Source organism: Botryllus schlosseri, chromosome 5, assembly GCF_051294905.1.
Source record: "Botryllus schlosseri isolate E-star chromosome 5, Bs_hap1, whole genome shotgun sequence".
Classification (NCBI taxonomy): Eukaryota; Metazoa; Chordata; class Ascidiacea; order Stolidobranchia; family Styelidae; genus Botryllus; species Botryllus schlosseri.
Genome location: NC_137240.1, coordinates 26,307,791 through 26,328,703, shown reverse-complemented (window position 1 = coordinate 26,328,703; position 20,913 = coordinate 26,307,791). Strand labels below are relative to the sequence as shown.

Below are 20,913 nucleotides of genomic sequence, written 5' to 3'. Positions count from 1 at the left end.
ACACTTTTTAAAACTTGCGATTAGAACTAGAACTATTCAATTTTCAAAACTCGCAACTAGAACTACTCACTTCTCAAACCCTGGAACGAAAACTTGCGCTAGAACTACTCACTTTCCGAACCCCTCAACTACAACTATTCTCTTTTCAAACCCCGCAACTACCATAATTTTCCATGTATAATCCGCAAAATTTTCACGATTTTTTGCCCTAAAATCGGTGGGGTGCGTATCATACATGGGAACAACACGCTTGAAAAAAATCTCCCTTGATAAAAAACTTGAAATCACACCTTTCTTCATGTTTGTTTCCAATCGCGTATCACTTTCAGCCGTCGTGCTCAGTAATTCGTATTATCAGTGTAACGTGCGCTACCAATTAGCAAAAAGCGTGTTGCCAATTAGCGAGAGTCGTCTGCACAGTACGCAATCTCCTGCTGAGTTGGTTTGCCGTTTGCACGCAAGCGAAATTAGGTCATTCATTGTTTGCTGAACGCGCGCGTGGCAATCCTCGCTATTTCATCGACAGGCCATGTGCGCAAAATATAATTGCTTGCGTAATCAGTCGCACCTCCAACATGCGTGGTGTGCACGACATAACCGTTGGCCTGAGCAATCGCATCTGACCTCGTGCACAAGATGTCGCGTCGCCGACCTCGCAGGCTTTGGCTGCTATCTACTATCGATAGAGGCAAAACCGTTACTTGCATAATGATTAGCAATCGCATCTGTAATAGGCCTCGTGCGCAAGACGTCGTGTCGCTGGCCCGAACTATCGCGTCGCCAACCTCGCAGGCTTTGGCTACTCTGTACTATTGTTTAGAGACAATGCAGTTAATTGCATAATGATTAGCGATGGTTATGTCATGATTGTTCGACAGTGACATCGCAAAACAGAACAACATCGCGTACTAAAACACAGCTATTCATGTACTGCGAATGCAGGGTGCGTACTATACATGGGTACAGGCTTTTTCCCAGAATTTGCATGCCATTTTAAGGGTGCATATTATACATGGGGGCGTACTATACTTGGAACATTACGGTAGAACTCGCACGAGAACTACTCTTTTTTCAAACCAGGCAACAGAAACTAGCACTATAACTACTCTTCAAACCCTGGAACTCGAACTACTCACTCTTCAAACCCCGCAACTAGAACTAGAATTAGAACTAGTACTTTTCACTCTTCAAAGCTTGCCACTGGAACTAGGAGAATAACGACAACACACAACCTGGATTCTATTCCAAAGCAACTCATTAATTTATATTTTATCGCAATCGGACCAGCTTTCCACTTGGACATCATGAATTCTAGTTTGAAACTCACCCCTGGCTATGCTACTGTTAGCATGATGACTCTGAGTTAGCAATGGCTGCAAGAGCATCACACATCGGATGATCACGATTCACGCCAAACGATGACACATGTTTTATAGTTGTTTGGCAACTAATTTTTTTTATAGTGCACAACTGGAAATGGAGCTAAAACTATCAAAAAAAAACAGTAGTTAGAAAACCTTCAACTAATTACATTGGTAGTTTGTACAAATCTGCTTCACTGTGCCTTTCCTCCATATTTCTTGTTACTATACGACCGATCATCATACAGCCAAACAGCGCGAAATGCACTTCCCAAGGAACGTACGTCTGTGGCATATGTGAGTGCAACGTTGGCTGGACTGGACCGAGCTGTAGCATTCCAGTCTTGGCACCCGGATGTGGGGATGGAACATGCTCAAGTGAGAAACAAAAATAGGGGTTTCCAACCAATTTTACAGCGTAGCACCTCCGGAAATTTTGAAAAATCGTGGGATCCACTACTCCTTTCAATCTTTTGAAAAAAAGGAAGATGCTGATTTTAATTTAAAAAACTGGTCTATACAGTAATCGGTACCTAGTTAGAATGATAAAATGATATAAATACACACAATGATCATGGTAGTACAATTATTAGTTATTACATAATCAGTCAATGTAATAGTTGAGGTAAGAATCTAAACTCAAGATCAAGAAGTAGCTTATCGCTGTACTAGGTAGCATTTTATTAAATTTCAAATTAATTCTTTTTTTATAGTGGAGTTTACTAAGTGATCATTACAGCTGGATATTTCTACAAGGCTACCTGATAAGGCTCATGGGGCCCATGGTTGGGAACCCCTGAACTGAAGAGATTTACCGTAGATATTCAGCTATCATATTTTTTGTGCGTCTCCCTTATAGACCGGGGCGTGTGTAGAAACGACAGATGTCTCTGCGATCCCGGCCACAGGCACAAGAAAGAGAGAATATTCGGTCAATATTGCGAATGCGCCGATTGTCCAAAGAGAGCTGGCCTTGTCTGTTCTAACAGGGGAAAGTAAGTGCACGGTCATCGTCTGTATCATGTCATTTCTTCCTTGTATGTGGCATTTGATTAGATCGATGAGAAAGTGGTATGGTGAATAGGACTGAACAACATTGAGTCCTTCAGTTATTCTCAATTCGGTCCATTTCATTAATAAGTTCATCAATTATTTTTTTTCCTCTGTAAATACCCTGAAAATCGTTTCCATTAAAGACATGCATATTTGATACAAATGTTATTTACATGGTTCATGATCTCATATGGATCAATCTGGTTGGGAATCAGACACGATATCCTCTTTGCTGGTTTTATGTTTAGTTATTCTATGAATACTGCTGTACCTTGAATGTTCAAACCCGCTGAGCTCTTTCTCCATCATTAACCTCTTTAGACTCCAAATATTCTGTGCAGTTTCGTAACACAATTTTGTTGATCATATATACTCTTCAGCAATCGAAATGTTTGAGAATTCCCCTCAAAATTCTTAGTTCTTCCAAAGATATTCGAGCAAATACCTTACCATTGCTCCCTCCGTGTCATATTACATTGAGCATTGGCTTATTTTCTTTCAGACAAGTTTTTCAAGGCGGGTGCGACTGCAGCTGTGAGTGTGACGCGGGATGGACGGGACATGATTGCAGTTGCCAAAGCAGTACTGCTGGATGCATGGGTACCGACGGTCAAATCTGCTCCGGTCGTGGATCCTGTGTCTGTGGCAGATGCGTCTGTGATCCTGATACCGGGTTTGGTGGCGCCACTTGCGCCACGTGTGTCAAGGTGAGATATGGTTTGGTTGTAAAGCGTATTTGCAGTGAGAGAGTTTCAAAGATGGTCAGTCTATCAATTAAGCATCTTGGCCTACTAGCAATATTATTATTAACGCTTGATATAACAGTGACATTAGTGTTGTTCCAAAACATCTTTTTTAAATACTACTTGATAGTCGCTAAAATTGTTAGGTTCGCTATCAAAACACTCTATATCAAATTCAGATAGATTCCATACTGCTATTAGAGATAAGCAAATTTTGAATTTACTGAAAAAAATTTTCATCAAATTGTCGAGTTGTTAAAAAAGGACGCATGACAAATTTGGCTCAATTCAAACCCATCAGTAGGAAGTAGGAAATTCCATTGATTAATAATTGGAGAATTTTCCGATCTAATACAATTTGTGCAAACAAAATTTTTCGATTCAGTATCTTTTCTTTCACCGGTTGGAATTTAGTCAAATTTGTCATGAATTCTTTACAATCAGATACTCGCCAATTAAAACATGTTTGCAGATGTAATATTTTTTCATCCATTTAGAACTGCCCGACATGCGCCAGAATTCAGGAATGCATTCAGTGCAATTTTTTTGGAACGGGACCTCAAAACGCAACATGCGACGAATATTGCGCGCAAGAGGGCATACCGGTGGACAATATCATCGCAGCGGAAAAAGATTCGATCACTCCAGGTCAAAACAACTGTATGGTTTAGCAAGTCATTTCAACTCATGATCCATTTGAAAAAACGAAGAATCTCAAATCTGCAAGTCATATTAGCAATTATGGTCTCAAATGACGTAAAATCCATCAGAACTCCATAGAGTACAATGTAGTCTGTGTGGACCAGGGTTGTGACCAAGTCACAAGGCTCCGAGTCACGAGTCAATCTCACTTTTATATTTTTGACTCGAGTCAAGTCGAGTCATTTTCAATTCCCACCGAGTCAAGTCCGAGTCCAAGTCACCGAACAGAGGATCGAGTCCGAGTCATGGTATTATGACTCGAGTCCGAGTCCAAGTCATTGTGTTGACTGCTCAGTTTCCAGTTAAAGTCTTCCTAAACCCACTTTTTAAACTCTGTTTGGTGATATTGAATGGTTCGAATTTATAATATATCAATTTTCCTCGCTTTTAGCAGTTTCTGGTCGCATTTTCAAGCACCAGTACCAACAAACGAAATCCCAATAGTGTGTTGGCTTCGAAATTACAATGAAATGTCGGTCTTGGCCGGCTGAATCTCGAGTCAATGACTTGCTTCGAGTCATGCGCAATGACTCGAGTCCAAGTCGAGTCAATACACAGATTGACTCGAGTCAAGTCGAGTCATTTTCGTATTTTGAGAAAATGACTCGAGTCGAGTCGAGTCATCCAAAAATCGTGACTCGAGTCGGACTCGAGTCGAGTCATGACTCGAGTCATTACAACCCTGGTGTGGACCTAAAGATTAATGACATTATCATCCATGAATGCATCCTAGATTGTTCACATCCAGCCTACCAACTGGAATTGAGCCAAATTTGGTCTGCAGCATTTTTGTGGGCAACCTAACAATTTAATCAGTGAAAACCCGTAATCCGGAAAAAAGTTATTCCTTAACAGCCATTAATTGTACAATTTTTGTAAGCAATTTCATTCTCTTGAATATCAGTTTATACAGTTTGGTATATAAAGGCATTGCTGTAGAGCAGTGATTCCCAACCGCAGCTATTAAAACCGCACGCAGCTCCTGGCTAGCCTTCCTGTGGCTCTCTCTGACCCACGAATAACTAATTAAATATGATGGCAGTTGTTGTTTGTGTCTAGGAACAGTTCCTGTCAATTTCTGATCATGCTACGAATCTGCAGTATCTTTCAATGAACAGCACTCATTAGACTAAAATCATCCAACTGAAAAAGTGTCACATTAGCGAGACACTGGTACTTGATCTATTTTTTTTTAAATGCAGGCTGTTTTTATCCCTGGAAACAGACACCCTGCAGAAATCTACATACTGAAGGCTTTGGCCTGTACTTTGAATTTGTTGACATTAATAAAGTGATTGTATCCTTGCAGAAAGTGCACAACAGACTTCCCAAGAAATGTGTGCTGCCTTGGACGAAACGGACAACTGCAAGTTTTATTTCAAATACAGGAAAACCGCTGACGGAACATTGGATATAGCTGCAGAAAAGGAAAAGCGTATGTGGACTATATCTTATCAGTGTATAGTGTATAATATGAATAAGTTGAAGTTCATAAGTTCGAGAGTTATAAGTTCGGGAAGATGATGTTGTGTAAGAAATAAACTTGTTCATTTCTCAGCTAGCTATCCCTTGCCAAATCTTGTTCAATTTGCCTCCATTCCTCTTGTAAAAAGTGGCAGAGATTTTTTGCCTTACCTGGTTCACACCGTAATCCATTTGTGATATAATCGATTTGTATACATGCAAATATGTATGGTTTAGCCTTGGCAACACTGTTTTAACTGGCATTGATATCATGATAAAAGCTAATACAAGGATATTGTGATATTATACAGCTATGGTTGACTAAAATACGCCAACTACCATTGATGAGGCGTTGACAACACAATGACACTCAAATATTTGCATCATTCTCATAATCAAAATGTTCACATCTGCCAGACAGCTGTGTAAAACTGGGTGATAACCAGAAACTTGAAATTTGGAAGTGATTGCTTGTGATAACCAAATATTAATCATTGAATTTGTCCTAAAGTCTACCCAGCCTTCTCCTTAGAGCTAGTTATCAAATGATATTTCAAACCATTTTTAACATGCAGTAATGTTGGCCTAACTTTGTATCGTTTTACCTATACTTGAATAGCCACAGTGACCTCTGAGCGCCTATGTGTGAATTGCACATATAAATACTTATATGCTGTCAATTATATCGGTAAGTAATTTTCTTTAGGCTGCAAGTCGGAATATTCGCTTCTCATCATCCTGTTCATAATCCTGCTCGTGCTTCTCATCGGATTGATCCTGTTATGCTGCTGGAGATGCTGTGTGTATATCATCGATCGCCAGGAAGAGAGAAACTACAACATAGACCAACTGGCCAAGGCCGCCATGATACCGCTCCTGCCGGGAATTGCGGCTGGTATGTATTTTTGCTATGATTATTTGGTACACTTCATTTCGCATAGCCAACCATGTCTACTTCCAAAAAGAATATATATACCAGCTGTCCACCACCAATACTGTCAGTTTGCTAATAGTAGCAGTTGATTCAGTGCTCAGTCATGTGAGAAAAATTGTTGTTATGGCTAAACTCCTGGCATGTTGGTATCATCAAGTCATAAAATCATAAATACGTGGTGGCAATATTAGCATGGTTTTACAAAAACTGGAACAAGGAACTGAAGCTGACTGAGTTTTCTGATTGTGTATCGAATCCAAAAATCTGTATTAATTGGCGTTCGGAAAATTCCGAAAATTTGAATATTATATAATGATTCGACCTAATCCTGGATTCAACAAAACAAGAGCTGTCCTAATCCAAGGGTTATTTCAAGTAATCTGTGCTCTTTTCTGAGGTATCTATGTCAGCGTCAGTACATATAGAATGAAAATAATGATATTGTGATATTCCTGATATAGTGTAACATGACATGTCGCTGTAAATATTTCTCCAGTACTCTTATTTATGCGAAATCTTGTGAAAAAATTTGCATCTTAACCCAACTTAGTCCTGTATGTACAATTTGTTCATATCTCTTTCATAATATCGCTATGATTTGTTTAGGTACTGTGGTTGAGTTCATCAAGGCAAAATACCTGGTACGAAGAAGTGCAAAGCTTGCAGTTATTCCTGTACGTCGAAATTTCTTGGAGGGAAAATCTACTCTGAAATGGAAGACTTACGCTGGTATGTAAAACATTTCATGTGTTCCGGTTGGATTCCTTTTGATTGTAGTTAATCAACTTTTGTGAATGTCGTTGAAGCTAGGTATAGCAAAATATCGAATGTAGCGATAACACTGTTGCATTGGGCAAAGTATATGCTAATTGCTTTGGGATATATCATTATTCATAAGTCTTGCAGCACCGAATTTCTCATTCCATAAGTCGGCCCCCTTGTTGGCGGCAGTGCTGAAAAAAATATTGTGTTCCCAGGATCCGCTGCTGATGACGATTTCGAGGTTTTGAATGAAGGCGTCGAGGGAACGATGACTAGAAAACGTCGTCAGGTCAAACAGTGAGTGAATACGAGCAAAATTCTAAAAATTTATGTATTCATCCGTCATTTCGAATTTGCTGTATATCCGCTTGATTTTGTGAAGTAAACCTCCGCACGATTGCTATTTAATGAAAATTGAAATGCCAACGCTGTGATACGGAGTCTGTAGCGGTGGATCTTAACCTCTGCCTATGGCGAACCCTTACAGTAATCTGCAAGCTTTTGCCGAAGCCCAAATATTGGACCGGTCACAAGAACAAAAATGTACTACATTACACATCTAACACATACAATACTATATAATACTGGTGCACACTGTACTTGATTCAATAACAATGTTAGAAGAACGAAACCGTTAAAAGATTGTTTTCAAACAAAATAAAAAGATGCTATTCAATATTTTAAGCTAGTCGGTGTAACTTCTTCTGTATGAGTCGTGTGTGTGTGTCTGTCTTGATCAGCAGTGCGCCCCTGTGGTTTGTGTGTGTGAACTCTGGTTAAGAACTCATTGTCTATACTATATGTACACTGTGGTGTCCTTTTAATGTAAAATATAACAACGATATGTGTTCAAGTTTGTATGCGATGCATGTACTATAGTCAGGTACTTTCATATAAATGTTAACTCACATACATAAATTGGTAGGCTACAGTCCCCACTGACTTTTCCATTGGCTGAGAATATGTTATCAAGTCTTTCGGTGATTTTGTTTCCCCATTCCATGATCAAATGGATTGCTTTTTGAGCAGAGATAAATTAAAATTGTAAAATTGTGTGTCTAATTACGGTATTAAACATTAACGCTATATTATAATGAGTAATCTTCAAAAACCAATCTTCACAATACACATACAACTTGCAGAGTTCAGGGCGCCAGCGGACAGACAATCGAAATGGAGCCGCTAATTGCAACCAGTCAAAGTTCCGAAGCCTACAGCGAGCCCAATGGAAATCGCAGCCAACTGCATACTGTGGATGAGACTGATTATGACTACCGAGAATATAACTGGGGAAGTGGTGAACTCACGTAAGTCATCGTTACTGCAATGTTGGTCATTTTATCCAGAGCCCATCCGATGAAACCGAGCTTGCATCTTCAATGAAAACCCTGATGTATTCATCTAATATTTGAAACATATAATATCTAGTATCCAGATTTTTTGTCACTGCGTTATTCTGGATTTTAAATTTGTGAAGTGACGTTTTCTTCACTTGGTGTTTATGTTTTTTTCAAGGTCTTGCCAAAGCGAATCCCTATCCTGAACTTACAGGCTCTTGATTGAACTGGATTGGTCCGTGATAGTGAAACACGTATACATCATCGCTTGAATTACAATCTACAGTCCCTATACATATTTTTATATTGACTCTGTTAAGGATAGCAGTAATTTGAACGATATCCTTGTTTAGATTTGAAGACAACGATGAATTTGCAAGCATCGAAATTCCGTTGATACACAATTTTACCGGACGTGAAATCATGTTCTGGGTTGAACTTTACAACCAAGAAAAAGGAGTCGCGCTCGGCCTGAAAAGAACCAAAGTCATCGTCATAAAAGATGAAGGTGTGTATCGGCGTGCGCTTTTTCATAGTAAAATTTTAATATGATATCCAAACTTTATATTGTTCATTAATTCATTAATTAAAGTATTTATTACACTGATGCTGTCTGTCAGACTTCTTCAAACTGATAATCTAATTAGTTGGCGGTCAACTAACGCATGGTTTTTTGAGTAGCTCTAGTTATAGGTATAGGTATAGGTATAGGTACATTAACAAATTACTTACCACACAACTAGAAAAACCATATGTCATTGTTTTGCATGAATCATGATACCGGTGTTCTGTTCTGCGATGTTGTTGTAGCCGTTGTTTGCCAGGAGTGATCACTACGAGCAGTGGCGCAGATGGGGACTGGGCTTTGGGGGTCGAAATACCCACATTTCAAACTCAAAACTACGTCCTTTTGAAATCCCCATTCTATCTTCAACATTACTTCTTTCTTCTGCAATTCAGTAATTCGTATTATTAGTTATTAGTTAGCGGTGTTTTAAGTTTAGTTTACATTTTTAAAGGCTGTTACTTCTAATACTAGCTTCGTATATGAAAATTCAGTAGTTTGTACAAGTCTGGAGTAAGTCAGAAAGCTTCTCGTCAATAATATATGAAGTTATTGTTTCATGTTATTCTGAGGTTTGTTTGTTTGTTTGTTAAATCTTAATCTGTGAATACTAGATGCTGGCATTATTGGATTCCCCAAACCGAGCTGCGTGTTCAAAGAAAACGATCAGTTTGCCGTAGTTCCAGTTCATCGAACAATCGGTATGGATGGCAAGGTGTCAGTGCGTTGGTTCACGCGTGACATCACTGCCATTGAGGGCAAGCATTACCGGAGAGGGTCGGGAATCATCGAATTTGATGATGGAGAGGTTAGTGCTGTTTTAGTTGGGGGTAAATATGAATTGATGCACATGAACCGACAAGATAGCATAATGGTGAAGCGTCATAGGACATAATTAGTAAAACTGGTATCCATGGCTTCAAGTTTTCAAGGCTATTTTTGCATCTTCCTTGTCCAGCGGCATATGCACATCATGCACTTATGGTATGCATCTGCACAGGTCGTGTGTATGTAGGCCTATATGTATATCATGAGTCAGTTTATATGCAGCAAAAACATAAAGGGCAAAAGATATACAACTCCCTATTCGTTTTTTATTGTGACAGCTTCGACATCCTCTGAATTACTTTCTTTTTCATTTTAGGTTACAAAACACGTCGATATTGAGCTGATCCCGGACGTTATATACGATGACGCTGAAAAAGCCTTCAACGTCGAACTTGAAGACCCCAAAGGCGGCGCCACTCTAGATCTCTCTCACTGTATGGTGACAGTACTATGCAATGAAGAATGCTCAGTATTGCAGTTTGCAAAAGCAGCATATCCTTTCATGGGTAAGTCGCTCTTAGTAGATACAGGCACCATTGAAAATGTGGTAAAGACAGAATTGGTCTGGAATAAAACGAATATATACCTAGAAATACTTCATTTCTGACCAGCTCTGGGCCTATATCGATTATTCACATGATTTCATTTCAGAAAACTGTGGTATTGCGCAAATACCTGTCATGAGAACCAGAAGCACAAAGGCTACCTGTATGGTCGCATGGCGTACAGAAGACGACACCGCCTATGGTGGAAAGGATTATGAAGCATCACAGGTACCGAATCTCATAAAATATAAATTCAAAACATCCCATATTGAGTCACTTCATTAGCATCAACGGCCAAGGTTTCAGTATTTCTGAACCTTGCAAGACCTGGAATAGTTATTTTGTAACACTCGTCAAAACATCTTCAAGTAAGGTACTAACTGATGTTTAATAATTATTAAAGAATGGCTCAAAAGCAAATGAACACATGGCCTTCCCTGAAATTGGCCCATGGCTGTGCCAAAGATATAGGAAACTTTACATTAACTAGGGAGTCTCACAAGTCTTGCAAATAAATTATGAAGCACCTTTATATGTTAAAAATTGAACATATACATTTAGCATCAATAAATGTTGCAGTGGTTTAAAGTTGCTGTAAGGTCATATGGTAATTAATTCTGATATGGCTTTCATCTTGGAATCAAGCCTGCCTAATTCTCGTTCCCGATTATAGTTGTACATGTATTCTCATTTTTGTTTACTCGTTGCTTTCAGGGCATTTTGACATTTGAAAACGCGGTGACTGAAGCTTTTATTAACGTGCCAATTATCGACAACAACGACTACGACGAACATGGCCGTTCATTTATCATTCGCTTGTACGAGCCCAGCGAGAACACCAAACTTGCACAAGAAATTGCCACGATATCAATCATAGAAGATGACGGTAAGCTATTTCTTCAGCCTTCTTCAGTCTTGCAGCTGTATTTCACTGATGGAATTTTTTGCAATATCCGTTATAGGTGTATAGTTGACTGTATCAAGCTTATGCATTATTAATGATGTTTACTTTTAATCTATTCATCAAAGTTTTTGGTGTACATGAATAATCTTATCAATGCTACTCAGGACATTTGTGCCATATACATTGATATGTGGTTTATTTCAGAGCCTGGTGTGTTCGAATTTGCAAAGAACTCCATTGTCTTGAGACAGACTTCACCAGGGCCGCTTATCAGCTACATACCTCTTGTGCGATCATTGGGAACTGACGGAAATGTCACAATACCATGGATTGTACAGTCAAGCCAACAACTGCCATCCGGTTAGAAATATTTCTCATCAACCTCATGGAACTTTGCACTAATTTTTTTTATTGCTGCTATGTCTGGAGCAATATGATCATTTAATGACATCAAAATACATTCTGCAATTTCGAGTTTACTAATTCGTATTTTCATTTGATCAGTCTCATATATTCCTTATCCAGCCAATGTGCAAATCTTCCGTTATCACAGATTTATCAATATTCTATGTTCATTTCAGATATTGCATCCCTCACGGGTTCCGTTGACTTTTCACACGGAGAAATCACTCATTCTATGGAGCTCATCCTTAAGGAAGTTCCGCCGGCACAGATGCTGACATTCGTTATCAGCCTGATGAAGCCCACCGGAGGCGGAAAGCTTGGTGTTAAAACTCAAACGACTGTCACCGTCTTTGGAGAGGAAGGTAGCTTCTATGGTTGTGTTTAGTTAGCTGGTGTTCCTCATAGCTGGTCAGTAGTTTCAACATTTTTAGTGCATGTAGCCAGATGTTCATCACTTGTAATCGGACTGAAGAAACCAGATAATTCTAGGTGTCTCATTAGATTAATTAGAACGACACGCCGGTAATCTAATTGTAATCTAATTTCTGGTTTTCCTGAAAATGCTGCAGGAGATCTGTATAGTACGAAACGAGACATGCTTGGTGTACATTTGTAATTATCATATTTATGAGCATAAAATAATACACATACGCAATAACAAAATTTGTTTTTAATTCGGAATTTAGATCAATTTCCAAGTTTTTGCAAGTTCAGTAATTCTAATTCTAATCTAAGTTGGAAAAAATCTGCAGCTATCTTTCCCATTCGAATCTAATTTGGGAAGGATTGTATATCATAGGTGTTTCCCAGGTCATGAATGGCTGCGAACCACTGGCCTGTTTTGAAGCTCAAGGCTTCCTCCTGCATTTGTGTGGCATCGGCAACTAGTTTAGGACATATGTTGTTCATGTCGTAAAACAGCGTCTTCTTTTTTCAGACACGGGATTTGTGAGCTTCGCGCAGCCACGCATCGACGCGATTGCAACTTCTGGAATGGCTACGTTGCTGGTTTCCAGGAAAAACAACTTGGACTCGGCTGCATTTGTCATGTACGAAACGTCGGATGGAACTGCTGTCAGCGGCACTCATTACAGAGGTATTCCTTGATGTTGGATGCTACTGGATTATTGCCATTCCATGTACATATAATGTATCGACATTGCTAGATATAACTTGATAAGAAATTGCGTGTCTGTATTAAATGCAGCTAGTTGTACATGTACAATGTACATTTACGATGGATAGTGCGCAACTGTGTACAGTGATGCCTGTTATTAATAAGGTGAGCATTTCTCCAAGTCGCGTCGTCTCCATTCTTTTTATAGTATCTCAACTTTAATCACAATATACATTCCAAGAATACATTTTGTCTCGACTATAAGACCTCTTCTTAAGAGGTATCAGCAAACTAAAATGGTTCAAACAATTTCAAAAAGGATACCAATATGATGTATGACGTAACAATCACGATTACAAACCATGGAATTCACATTGGAACCATGGAAACACGAAACTTTGAAATATGTGTGTAATAATACCGATGTTCGACATAAAAAGGTTGGAGGACATACACCAAATAAAGCGACCTAGAGAGAGATTTGTAGGTTGTACCGGGGCCTACCGGGGCCCCGGTTGTACAGATGATATTTTTTGTTTCCGTAAAATGTGCTTGGTCAACTGAATAATTGTCAATTCTAACACTTTCTAATGAAACAGAGATCGTATAGATCATGTCACCATTATAGTTTTTTACACAGGATAGGTTGTTGCTTGCATGTTGACTAATCAAGGAAGTGCATGCTTGAAAATCGTTGTAAGTGTCTGTTCTCGAAACATGCTTGCACTGGCGTGGAATGTGCTGTTTATACTTCAATCTTTGGGATGTATGTCCTAAATACCTTACGTCACAGTGGCACTTATATTCGTAAACGTGCATTGAAGGCTGGAAGTACATCATTTCATATGCATGTAATTATTGTTCCCACAAACTGGGACATGTGAACTGGATAATGCTGCAATATTGTGAAAAACTTTAATGAAATGTCTCACCAATTTAATTCAAGGCGGAATGAACAGCATCGTATTTGAGGCGAAAGAAGCAGCGAAGGAAGTGGGAATACCGATCTATAACGATCCTAAATCAACTGGTCTGCCTCTTACGTTTTTGGTAACCTTGAAGTCAACACCAGGGGGACCTAAAATTGGAGAGTACGGATGCGCAGAAGTCGCTGTAATCTGCAGTAAAATAGGTAAACACCTCTTTCCACTTACAATCAGACTTGACAACTAGACAAGTGTTTTTTAGGTAGATTGATTAGAACAAAGTGCCGGTACACTAATTCAAATCTAATCTAATTCGTCAACTGTTTATATGTTTTAATTTTAATTCTAATTTAAATTTTTGTCTTTCTCTAAATGTTACAGGAGTACTGTATTGTGTGTAACGAGCCAAGCTCAGTGTACAGACATTTAATATTCTCATTCTTATAAGAACCAACTTTTATTCGATATAAATTGAACTTGAATTTTGATGTATTTCGTTTCCAAATGCAATAATTTTGATCCAATTTGGAAAAGCAGAGAATTTTCTAGTCGTCCAACTCTTTTTAAAATCGTGGCATATGTAATAGTTGCATTACTTGCACAGACGCCATCGTGCCGGTAATGGCTGCTGCACCATCTGGAGCTTGTACGGTCGAACTTTTGAAATCAAAGTACATCGTAAGGCGCAGCGCAAAGGTGACTATTGTGAATTTATAGGTTGGCTGGCCATGCTAAGCCAGTGGTTCTTGACCGAGGCTCCTTGGGCCATTCTCGCGGGTTCCGCAGTAGGTCAAGATGCGCACTCAAGTTAGACATATGATTTGTGATATCACTTCTGTATTGGCTGCAGGCAATTACTTGCAATCAATTGCAAAATTGTGACTTGTGGTGACACATCGTGAGGTTGGGTTCGAACTCAAAATCCCGTCATTATGAAATTTCGATTTTATCTTAATAGCTCACTTTCAATTGAACAACTGGTGCTGTATTTTGACCAAACAATACGATGGCACTTTCCATGGCGAAGCCTTGCATTTCAAAATAGTGTTTGAAAGAAAACATCGGAAGTCGTACAGATTTGTGATGAATACTCATCATTCTGTTTTTTGTTTGCGTGGAAATGATATTTTATTGGTTTTGTCCTTTTAATACTCTGTTGATGCCCAGTTCATTTTGTGCATTGGTATTCTATAGTAATGTATTTGATGTGTACTGTGGTGGTTCTATTGTCTTGTGATTAAGCAATCATTAGCGATTCCCAAATACTTGCAGATTAGCGTAAGGCTTTCTCTAAGTTACTGAAGGTTAAGAACCATTGATTTATAGATGCTTCCATTTTAGACCGTCAATATTCCGGTTCATAAATCATCGGGAGACGGCGACTGCATAGTGGAATGGACATGTGCTCCCAAACGAGCTAAAGATTTCACCGACAGCTTCCGATATTCGACTGGTTCAATATCGAGCTCCTCTTCAGAAGACGGACAGCTCCAGCCCATGGGGAAGGTGAGCAGTTACAGATAGTAATAGAAGAGTTGCCTTGTATTCTCAGGTTGCTTTTGCAGTTTAAATTTCTACGTGTTAGATCCCTAGATCCTCGATAACCGCCAGTATTGCATTTCCAATAGATCAATATACCGGATGGATTTGATCAAGGCAGCATTCAATTGGACATGAGCGAGATGGAAATCAGCGAGCCGCAAGTATCCATGAAGCTAATTCTGCAAAGCGTGTACTGGACTGACGAAAGCAACATGGACGACATCAATCTGAAAAAGAAAAAGGCAGAAATCGTCATTCTGAATGACATTGGTAATGCATCGCTTTGTTATGCTTCTACCAGACTTGCACTAGCTAGTTGACGATCAACTAACTGCTAGTGTTTTAAGTAGTTCTAGTTCTAGTTGTGAATTTTGAAAAGTGAGTATTTCTCACTCTAGTTCCAACTGCACATTTAAAAAAGAGTTTAGTTGTACAGCAACTAGAAAACATGTGTCGTCGTTTGATTTGAATCGTGATATCCGTGTTCTGTTGTGTGATGGTCTTGCAGCCATTGCTAGCTCATAATCATCACCACTGACAATGGCGTAGCCAGGGGGTGGGTTTCGGCATACGAAATTCTTCCATTTCGAACTTGAAACTCCGTCCTTTTGAAATGCCGATCCTATAACCAATATTTCTTATTTGCAATTCAGTAATTCGTATTATCAGTTATTAGTAGTTGTCTTTCGGTTAGATCAGTGGTTCGTGGGGGTTCGTGGGGTCCGTGACGGTCTGAAAGGGGTCCGCGAAGACAAAAAGGTTGAGAACCACTGGGTTAGATAGTTCCGAATTTCAAAGTTTGTTGGTTCTACTGTGTGTTTTGAAAATCCAGTAGTTTGAAGTCTGCGCCAGAAATTTCTTGTAAATTCTGAAAATACTAAATGCTTGTATGATACTGTAACGTTCAGATCCCGGAACTCTGGGCTTCTCCAAAGCAAATTACTCGTTCAAGTCAAGAGATGGCGTGGTATCGATTCCCGTACATCGGCTCGGTGGAATGGACGGAGCAGTCGAGGTGGAATGGTTCACTGTCGATGGTTCTGCTAAGTGCAATCACGATTTTGTTGGAGAACGCGGCACTATAAGATTCGGCAATAATGAGGTGAGATTGCTCGAATGTGAATCTTGAATTGAATTGACCGTGTTTTTATTTAGAAGTACTGTTAAAATAGTTGAATAATTCATATTGAAATGAACCCGAATATTTCAATATGAATATACTATTCAATTGTATATTGAAGTTCTGTACCTCCAAGAAGCTGTTAAAATAGTATATTCAAAAAATGATATGTTCAAAATAACTTTTTTCTAAATTGGACTGGCTACCTGTCAGGTTGTCTAAAAATAGACAATAGAAACAGTAAGGGATAGTGGGTATTTCTATAATTAATAATGATAGAATTTCCTGAATGTAAACACTATTTTTTTTCAAATCCAAAATTGCCAGTGAAATTTGCAAATCATTTCTATCAATAAATTCAAATTTTCCACTCCTACAGCTACGCTTCTACAGGTCTAGCTAAATTCGATGGACAGCACATTTTAACAATTTTATTAAATTACCAGTCAAATTTGAAAAAAGGGTATTTTCGAACAAACCTAATAACATAGGCAAGTGGTGCAACTCAAAATTTCACAATCCACAGCAGACCTTATTATTCTGTCAAAAACGCAGTTCAGCGATTCAATCTGCAAGATTGTATTTTGCTCAATACCCGAAGAGAAGATTGTTGTGAATTTGCTAGATCGAGAAATCTTTGTTAAGGATTATCACTTTTTGCTTCAGAGAACGTGGTTAAATTGATTTATTAGCATGTGAATTTCTCATGTAGCATATATACTATTTTCGCCTTTGCAAAGTAGGCGTTTCGTTTCGTTAGGACAGGTACCAGCATTGTACCAGTACTTATTTTAGTAAAATCTGTAGGGCAAGGTGTGTTGGATTGGAAAACTATTCAAAACTATTTATCTTATGATACTATCATTTTACATCGGTTTATTATGCAATAATACCATTCTGCCTGTAAAGAGTGTTGTAGACTCAGTAATATATGGACTTGACAACTGACTCTGTTGACTCATTAATTTTTGCCATTACGGATACGGGGCCTCTACATTTATGCTGTGATCTGGATTTAGATTGTGAAAGACGTGGAAATCAATGTGCTTCCCTCACATTTCGAAGAAGACCAATCCGAGAAACAGTTCTTCATTGAACTCGGTCGGGCGACTGGTGGAGCCAAGACAGGCACACGGAGGGCTGCCGTTAGAATCATTGGCGGAGAAGGTAGAATTACATATTGAATTGAAGTCAACAAAGTTTGCGTTTCCTAGTGTTGACTCGGATATGAGTGATATTACTGTATTTTAGGGATCGTTGACAACTCCATAATTGGTTCGATGTAAGATAACTGTCGATTTCAACACCGTTATAAACAACAACGGGATGTGTGTTAGGATTGTACAAAATTTGGAAAATCTCAAAAATGCACCATTTTATCTCTCACTATGTAGATTATTGATAAAAACAATAATGAGCGCGCAAGAAGTTCACAGGAAAGTCGTCGAGATTTCAGACAAAGTGTTTGAAAGTAGTCGCCGAACCATTCTGTGATTCTGAAACGATCAATTCGTTCGCCACTTGTATTTTTTGATTTGCTCACTTCAATCATATTCTGCAATATTTCAGAGTAACATAAATATGATTGAATGGAATATGAATGATATTTAATGATAGAGAAATAGTGAATAATAATACGGTAATGGTATGTTAAAACTTGTGCTGAACGATTGAAAATTAACATTGAGAACAATATTTTTACTAGATTAAAGTGCATCTCTCTCAGGTAACAGGCGGGTTGCTTTTGAAGCTTTATATTATAATATTTGTGGTGAATGGTGTAATATTTAAACAAAGGCACAACTCAAGTGTAGCAGATAGAAAAGATGTCTTCAACGTCCATTAATTATAGCGGTTGATTGTATTCGGCGAGAGGAATCATCATATCTTCACAGATATCTCTTTCAGGTGCTCTGTTATCCGCTGTGTATCACGGGGCTATAATTTTTGATATTTGATTTCAACGTTACACAATTATACATTTCTTCATGTCAGATCAAAGCGTGGTGCAATTCGGCAAATCGTCCTATCCGGTGATAGGAACTTCGAAGAGCATCAGAATTCCTATATTGCGCACGGGAGATTGCCAAGAAGAGGTTGTAGTGAATTGGTACACGGAGGAAGACACCGCGAAACAGGGGGTCGATTATCAACAATGCAGGGTAAACAATCGAATTGCTGTGAAATACCGCCTGGTATATTCACGTTACTAATCTATCCGTAAGCTACTGTGTGTGAAAAACGTTCAAACTGCATAAGCAACTGTGTCAATCTTATGGAATCTTCCAGTGTTTTAGACTTGAAATCTAGTTCAAATCCGTATCCAGTGGGGTTTGATGTTTTTTCAAAATTGACTACAAGGATCATTGGAAAATAGATGACCAAATCTCCAATTAGTTTCACAAGTCTCGTAAATTACATCAAGATCCATCTCAAATTTCAATCTGTTTCTTGTTCCTAGTAAATACCCATATTCTCATGTTTTTTATTGACTGTCTCCGAGTTCCTGGATCAAACATTTCATTTCTTCAATTTTCAATTCATTACTCAATCAATCACTCCTAATAGCTGTAGTAGACTTGTTGGTCGCCAGACTGCTTCACTGCAGCTTTGTCTACAAAGTAATATAACTAAATAATAAGCAAATAATCCTAATAATATTGATTTTCTTTCCCAATTCTTGTGTACTGAATCCTATCCATCTCTCTCGTCAGGATGTCCTGATGTTCGCTCCCAATTCCACGAGATCCGAGCTGGAGATACTGTTATCCGGACAGACCATGGATCCCAGAACATTCCGTGTGTATCTCAACACGGATGGCTGTGAAAACGTCAAACTCGGACAGCTCAGCATGGCAACCGTGGCGATTATCAGTAACCGCGGTATGTCAAAACATCTACATTGTGTTTTTTTATAGTACTGAAATTCTACGCTCCTTGCCATATATCAATGAGAATTACAGATTCATTACTATTTTCCACTTCAGAAGACTGTAAGTGTCGATTGGTTGTGTTGCATCCTGTAAAACATGTAGTGCGAAGCTATCCACTAGGGCTGTTCAAAAAACTATTTCTCCCCGAACAGAGCCCGGCACTTTCGAATTCAGCAAGCCGTCCTACGTGTTCAAAACCACGGCCATGGAGTGCGGTATGATACCGGTCGTCAGATCAAATGGCACAGACGGCATTGTCCGTCTGCCCTGGAGAATAGAGTCGCCGCCTGGTCGCGAGCAATCTCCATTTGAAGGTGACTGATATTTCGTTAACGAAGAACTGTCGGAATCAGATTCTGTCAACTAGAAAATTTTCAACTTTCCCAAATTATGTTAGGATTAGAATTATAACTACGGTTTTTTTCCAAGTTTGATTAGAGTTTGCAATAACTTGGAAATTTAATCAAATTTCAAATCAGAAGGAAATCAAGTACTATTCATAGCAAATCAGAGTTCAATCTCATAAACATGAAAATGGCAAATGTACGTAAAATGAGCCTGGCTTGCGTCACACTATACAGCTTTCCTGTTGCATTTTCAGGCAGGGCATGGTATGGTATGGTATGGTATGGAACGAAATTTCGGTATGGAATATGGAAGAGTGCAAGTATGGTATGGTATGGAAATTTCCCGAGTATGGTATGGAATGTTATTTCCATACTTCCATACTTTTCCATACTTAGCCAGTTTTGCCAGAATCATTGCAGTGATCGTACTTTCGATTTGTCAAATTGATTGCAAACCTCAGAAAATCGCCGACTGTCTATGTTCATATCTCAAATTGCGATTTATCACTCACTCACCCCGGTCGACATCTATTTTGAGACAACAAAGTAGCGTTACGAGCATATGAAGGAAGATAATATTATTAAGTAATATTCAAATCAAATCAAATCTAAATATCATATAAACGAATGAGATTCGGCCGCTGTCGCGTAACAACTTGCATTTCAACTTGCACTTCCAGTCTGTAAACTACCAAGAGAGTTTTAAAATCCTAGATTCTGAGAATGTAAAAGTTACATAAATGTTTTTATCAATTTGTTGAACTTGAAAATAATTTTATGCGCTTTGGTAGGATGATCATCACGCAATATCTATTTGACTTAACCATCATTGTAATTCAAACATAAATATAGCGTGTCTTGGAGAGCCATTACGATATGCCGGCCTCCAACATCCATTAAACTTCTTGAAATTTGGTTATCTATGATGACAGAATAGACATCCTGATCTTGCCTAACGAATCTAATGTGTGGCCCACAGATTGGTGGGAAAATAGATATTTATTCCGCTGTTTCAAAATGATTGTAGGGATGTAAATTTATATTCTAAGATATATTCTAATGCAGTGGTTTCGATTTAGGGTCTTTACGTTATTAACCTTGTTTATTAAACATCTGTATGAAAGGCCGATCGTATCTCTAATGTTTAGGCCTATTATCTCATTTGCAATTCAGCGATTCGTATTATCAATGCCTCCAATTAGCGAGAATCGACTTGACAGCGGCACGCGATCTCCCGCATATACGTTGTTATTTCAGTCGCATGCGAAATGGTGTGATAGAAATCACCTGATTCGTTATAATAATAGTTAATATGTATATTCAGG

The 20,913-nt window shown here is 38.7% G+C and overlaps 1 protein-coding gene across 4 annotated transcripts in view; it reads left to right on the top strand.

The window, feature by feature from the left end:
• Positions 1-20,913, top strand: part of LOC145439535 (uncharacterized) — a 355,509-nt gene that overhangs the window by 18,890 nt on the left and 315,706 nt on the right. For all 4 annotated transcript variants that reach the window (XM_080317024.1, XM_080317023.1, XM_080317025.1 and 1 more), the window contains exons 12-37: positions 1,610-1,739; positions 2,221-2,356; positions 2,917-3,121; positions 3,655-3,805; positions 5,169-5,294; positions 6,030-6,218; positions 6,864-6,986; positions 7,235-7,316; positions 8,162-8,326; positions 8,710-8,864; positions 9,536-9,729; positions 10,066-10,255; positions 10,401-10,522; positions 11,009-11,180; positions 11,403-11,558; positions 11,780-11,965; positions 12,541-12,699; positions 13,667-13,852; positions 14,251-14,342; positions 14,988-15,152; positions 15,275-15,458; positions 16,097-16,290; positions 17,328-17,475; positions 18,304-18,470; positions 19,023-19,191; positions 19,394-19,555. In XM_080317024.1, the coding sequence (XP_080173150.1) occupies positions 1,610-1,739; positions 2,221-2,356; positions 2,917-3,121; positions 3,655-3,805; positions 5,169-5,294; positions 6,030-6,218; positions 6,864-6,986; positions 7,235-7,316; positions 8,162-8,326; positions 8,710-8,864; positions 9,536-9,729; positions 10,066-10,255; positions 10,401-10,522; positions 11,009-11,180; positions 11,403-11,558; positions 11,780-11,965; positions 12,541-12,699; positions 13,667-13,852; positions 14,251-14,342; positions 14,988-15,152; positions 15,275-15,458; positions 16,097-16,290; positions 17,328-17,475; positions 18,304-18,470; positions 19,023-19,191; positions 19,394-19,555 (4,108 nt within the window). The remainder of the gene's footprint in view (positions 1-1,609; positions 1,740-2,220; positions 2,357-2,916; positions 3,122-3,654; positions 3,806-5,168; positions 5,295-6,029; positions 6,219-6,863; positions 6,987-7,234; positions 7,317-8,161; positions 8,327-8,709; positions 8,865-9,535; positions 9,730-10,065; positions 10,256-10,400; positions 10,523-11,008; positions 11,181-11,402; positions 11,559-11,779; positions 11,966-12,540; positions 12,700-13,666; positions 13,853-14,250; positions 14,343-14,987; positions 15,153-15,274; positions 15,459-16,096; positions 16,291-17,327; positions 17,476-18,303; positions 18,471-19,022; positions 19,192-19,393; positions 19,556-20,913) is intronic.